The sequence below is a fragment of the Etheostoma spectabile genome, chromosome 23, assembly GCF_008692095.1.
Source record: "Etheostoma spectabile isolate EspeVRDwgs_2016 chromosome 23, UIUC_Espe_1.0, whole genome shotgun sequence".
In the NCBI taxonomy this organism is placed as follows: domain Eukaryota; kingdom Metazoa; phylum Chordata; class Actinopteri; order Perciformes; family Percidae; genus Etheostoma; species Etheostoma spectabile.
The window spans coordinates 19,828,572-19,833,924 of NC_045755.1; the positions used below are offsets into that span (position 1 = coordinate 19,828,572).

The 5,353-nt window shown below is 41.6% G+C and overlaps 1 protein-coding gene across 2 annotated transcripts in view; it reads left to right on the plus strand.

Annotated features, from left to right (window-relative positions):
- The window catches only part of cpm (carboxypeptidase M), a 23,590-nt gene that overhangs the window by 1,923 nt on the left and 16,314 nt on the right, over nucleotides 1–5,353 (plus strand). For both annotated transcript variants that reach the window (XM_032505277.1, XM_032505278.1), the window contains 2 exons: nucleotides 586–765; nucleotides 4,497–4,594. In XM_032505277.1, the coding sequence (XP_032361168.1) occupies nucleotides 600–765; nucleotides 4,497–4,594 (264 nt within the window). In that variant the 5' untranslated portion in view covers nucleotides 586–599. The remainder of the gene's footprint in view (nucleotides 1–585; nucleotides 766–4,496; nucleotides 4,595–5,353) is intronic.

The following is a 5,353-nucleotide window of genomic DNA, read 5'->3' on the forward strand; positions in this document are numbered from 1 at the left end:
AACTGAGAAGGGTCTGGTGTCAACCAGGCTAGGGTCCACCAAGCTAGGGTCCACCAGGCTAGTTCAACCAGGCTAGGATCAACCAGGCTAGATTCCACCAGGCTAGGGTCCACCAGGCTAGGAGCTGCAGCCCCAGATAGGCGGATGGTAGTGGATGGATCCATGAATCGTTCATCAAAATAGATGGCGATTAATTTAAAAGTAATCAATTAATCTTTGCCACTTTATTTGTTTATTTATGTTTTTGTATCCTTTACATTTATTCTGTTGCCTTTTAATATGTTCATGTTGATGTTTACATGCACCAAGGTAACCATTGTAATTGTTACTTACACGGCAAGAAATCCTTTTCTGATTCTGCTTCTTAACATTGATATTCAACATTCAACACGTTTGTCCCAGAGATGCAGATCGTGTGTTTTAATGATTAACACTGATAGTTAACAGAACCTTTGTTTAGTTCTGGGACTTTACATTGTACCTTTGTACCTGACAACCGATGTTTCATAACGGACCATATTTCTGACAATCTGCCGCCTGACTTCCATTGAAATACACTGTACACCCGTTGGCCATCTCCTACAGGTCACCCTGCAGTGATGTCATCAGTCCCCCTCTTCCTCCTTCTCTTCCTCATCCTCACCCCGGCCTCGTCGCTGGAGTTTCGTTACCACAACAACCGTGAGATCGAGCAGTACCTCCTCCAGGTCAACGCCTCCAACCCCGCCATCACACACCTGTACAGCATCGGCCAGTCTGTCAGAGGTAACAGCACACCTGTCTGTCTGTCTGTCTGTCTGTCTGACTGTCTGTCTGACTGTCTGACTGTCTGTCTGTCTGTCTGTCTTCTGACGTCGTCTGTCTGCTGTCTGTCTGTCTGTCGTCTGTCTGTCTGACTGTCTGTCTGCTCTGACTGTCCGTCTGTCCGTCTGTCTGTCTGACTGTCGTCTGTACTGTCCTGTCTGTCGTGACTGTCTGTCTGACTGTCTGTCTTACTGTCTGTCTGACTGTCTGTCTGTCTGTCTGTCTGTCGTGTCTGTGTCTGTCTCTCTGACTGTCTGTCTGTCGGTGACTGTCTGTCTGACTGTCTGTCCTGTCTGACTGTGCGTCTGTCTGACTGTCTGTCTGACTGTCTGTCTGACTGTCTGTCTGTACTGTCTGTTGTCTGTCTGACTGTCTGTCTGACTGTCTGTCTGACTGTCTGTCTGACTGTCTGTGGCGTCTGTCTGTCGTGTCTGTCCTGTCTGGTTGACTGTCTGTCTGTGGGACTGTGTCTTTTGTCTGGCCGTCTGACTGAAATATCTCATAATTATGACTTTTGGTTTTCTAAATGCTTTGCAGCACAAGTTGTTTTCAACATTTTACAAAGAGAAAAGAGAGAGATCACACACACACACACTCACACACTCACACACTCACACACAGTGTATGATGGTTGACTGATAAAGCGTCCGGTGTCAGTCACTATGGCAACCATGAGACTGCCTTGAGTGTGTGTCTGGGTGGTGTTTGTGTGATCACATAACGGGACTGTAACGTCTTAATGTGGATCACTCACAAACACACACACACACACACACACACACACACACACACACACACACACACACACACACACCACACACACACACACACACACACACACACACACACACAACACACAAAGATAATCTGAGCTAATCTAAGATACCAGCTGGCCTGCGTCCAACGTGTGTGTGTGTGTGTGTGTGTGTGTGTGTGTGTGTGTGTGCGTGCGTGCGTGCGTGCGTGCGTGCGTGCGTGCGTGCGTGTGTGTGTGTGTGTGTGTTGCCTCGTCTGTCTGCAGCTACCATGTACCATGTATGTATGTTTGTGTGTCACAGACTTGCTTTGGCTTGCAGAGCCCCATTATTATTATTATTATTATTATTATTTTACTTTTCACCATTCCAAATCCTTAATTATGTTAATTATGTAAATAATGTATAATAACATCCCTTTATGTAAATACCGTACATATCCAATTCCTTATATTTCTTTATTTCTTTATTTGTATTTCTACTAACAAGTGTGGACACAGAGTGTAAATTGTAATTTCCCCATTGGGGATTAATAAACAGATTAAAAAATTAAAATTAAATATTAGCTCCAGTTTGAGTTCAAGTGTGAGAGTAAAGCTTTTGTCTTACTTGAAAAAGAAATACCTGGCAACCTTTAAAATATCAAGAGGATCATTTAACAACACTTACCTCTTTTGTTCAAAGATTTTTCAAAACCCTCAAAAATATTTAGTCTACTGAATACAAATGAAATTCAAACAAAGATGTTAGTCGGAAATTACATACAGTATGTCCTTCAAAACTAAAAAAAAAGAAACATTAGACGTCCTAAACACCAGTATTATATGTTAGCATTGTGAGCCTGTTAGCATGCTGATGTTAGCATTTAGCTCAAAGCACCACTGTGTTAAAGTACAGCCGACTGTAGCATGGCTGCAGACCTCTTTGTGTGTAATATATATTATAGTTATAGTATATTTTACTTTCCAGTTCGTCAGGTTTCAGTGCTTCTTCTCATAACTCTCTTTCAGCATGGTTTTACAGTCTTCCTTTCTCCACCCACCATCCAAACAGCATTTCCCCCTGAAAATCGGTCCTCTATCTGCACATTATGTAAGATAAATTAACAAGATTAACTGGTCTCGATATACACAAGAATTTGTATTTTAACGGGATTTTTTGGCAGTTGTTTAGAGATGCAGTTCCAATTCAGTGGGTTGTCTCTGTATTTCTTAAATTGTTCATGATGTGCTTCTTTCTGTCAAGACTGAAACATCTGTGTTTGTGCTCATGTGTGGGTTGACTAGTCCAGTGGTTTTAAAGTGGGGTCCTTTAGGGCAGGGGTCTTTTTTAAAGGCCCAGTGTGTAACGTTTGTAGTTGTTCACTATCAAAATCTGTGTTGCCCATTCACAAACTAGTGTCCTTTTTTATGACTATTGACCACCACTATCAATTTCAAGTATTCCAATTTGCTTGAAATTTAACATTTGTGCTTACATGAACTGGGGTAGACTCTCCATAGTCTTGCTCCATCTTGAAATACGTTAGGCGGTAAGGGACATACAGGCTATACTGCTCCGTCTTTTGCATTTTTGACTCACAGCTGCTGCTATTGGGTAGCGCCGCTTCCCGGCCCAGAGGACCACACGTATTCAAAATCCAAATTTCAGGAACGGGAACAGCATTTCGGTGCGTTAACGGTGTCTGAACCAATACTTTATAATAAAGTAAGAAAAAAAATTAGACTACTAAACAACAGTCATTGAAGTCGGACTTTAAAAAAAATGGCTTGTTTTTTTGCTAAGGCCACATGGTCAAAATTAAAGATTTAATAATAATGTATTAACTATAACTTATGACAGGAACTTATTTCACCAGTAAATTAACTTTGAATGCATCCTGTTGGTACGGCAACGGCAGCTGCTGCGCTGCAGAGCATACTGTTGCATCCCAGAATCCTCTACAGTCAAATCCAGTCACACTTTACCCTGTTTAATGTTAGCTGTCTTCATTTTAACCGTGTTTAATCCAGCTGCTAGCTAAAGGCAGGCTAACGTTACCTGCTGTCGGGTGTAGTGTTAAACCAGCCACCGAAATAATAATAATATTGGCACCGCGTTTCGGTACCCAACCCTAATTATATGTGCTTTTTCACATATAGGCTGATTTCTTTTTGCTAAAATTATGTTGTATTCATTTTAAGACATTTACACTTTTTTAAATTTTTTTATTTATTTTGTCAGATGAAAGGTCTAGTACCGAAAACATTGCCTACTTTTGGACTGAGTTTCTTTGCAACTTTCTGTCTCACCCGTCTCACGTTGTTAAAAAATATATACTGTGTAAATTAACAATAATTTCGTGGCCCCCTGCAGTAACTCTGAGATCCCTCTAGGGCCCTGGAAGATCTCTGCTTTAGGGGGGTCCAGATAGCCCCCAGCAAAAAGGGGAATCATTTATTTAAGTAACTCAATGACGGAATATATGACTATTTTGGTCTTGGCTTTCATCGATTTCTGTAAAAAAACAAATCCTCAAGTGGGGGACACAATCTTACCAAATGGGGGTTGGTGGTCTAATTTGTGTCAGTTTAGGGGCCATTGATGTGAAAAGGTTTCAGAATCATGGTAGTCTTGGTAGATTTTTTGCCGGAGTGATGATTTTCTGCGGATTCGTCACTACACCTTTAACATTACACACGTCCGTATAAAAGTGCCGATACGGTTTCTTTTGAATGTTTAGTGTTTACTGGTGGCAACACCAGAGCCATGGAGGAGCAGTGGAGTTAGTCCATCCCAAGCCAGTGTTAGGAGTCGGTTTAGAGCTAAACTATATCCACCTCCAGTCTCATATTCACAAAAACAAAACAAAAATCAGTAGATTCCCTCACACAAACACACAAAAGACTAACTTGTATAAATGTACCAAATCTCTCGTTCGCTCTCTGTCTCTCTCAGGGCAGCAGTTGTGGGTTTTGGCTCTGGGTCTCAGTCCTCGCCGTCACACCGTCGGCATCCCCGAGTTCAAATATGTGGCTAACATGCATGGAAACGAGGTGAGTGAACACACACACACACACACACAGGACCCCTCCCTGTTGACAGGAAGCTGGACTAAAAGGAGACTAAAGAGATCAACAAAAGCTATTCAAGTCAAACACACTCCACACACAGTTTGTATTCAGACGACAGACTCTTTGTGTGTGTGTGTGTGTGTGTGTGTGTGTGTGTGTGTGTGTGTGTGTGTGGTGTGTGTGTGTGTGTTTGTGTGTGTGTGTGAGAGAGAGAGAGAGTGAGAGTGTGGGTGGGTGGGTTTTTTGTGTGAGTGTTTTTGTGTGTATGTACGCTGAATCAACAAATCTATGGATCAATGATCCCAACAGAAGCAACCGACAGGAACTTTATTGACACGTTATGAATATTACGAATACACACATTACTGCCACAGCAAGGAAGAACAAATCTCACACTCAGATACACTTAGAAAGAGCTGGAGCAGTTCATTTAAGTGCTCACAGTGCAGTGAGACAGTGGTGGATAAGCGTTCATATCTTTTACCTTTTGTATGTTGCATTTTGAGGTTGTGTTTATTTTAACTCCTTCCTATACTGTTGGTTGAATCTACAGCAATGCATCATATTCTATAAGATCATCATGTGTTTGTAGCGTTGCTTTTGTGAGAACCACGTGTCTCTAAAGTTTTGTAATGATGCATTTTCTAGCTGATCCATCAGACTTTATTTAGCTTAACCCTTGTGTTGTCTTCTTGTCATCCATGAAAAAAAAACATTGTCGCTTTTTCAGACTTTTTTGCC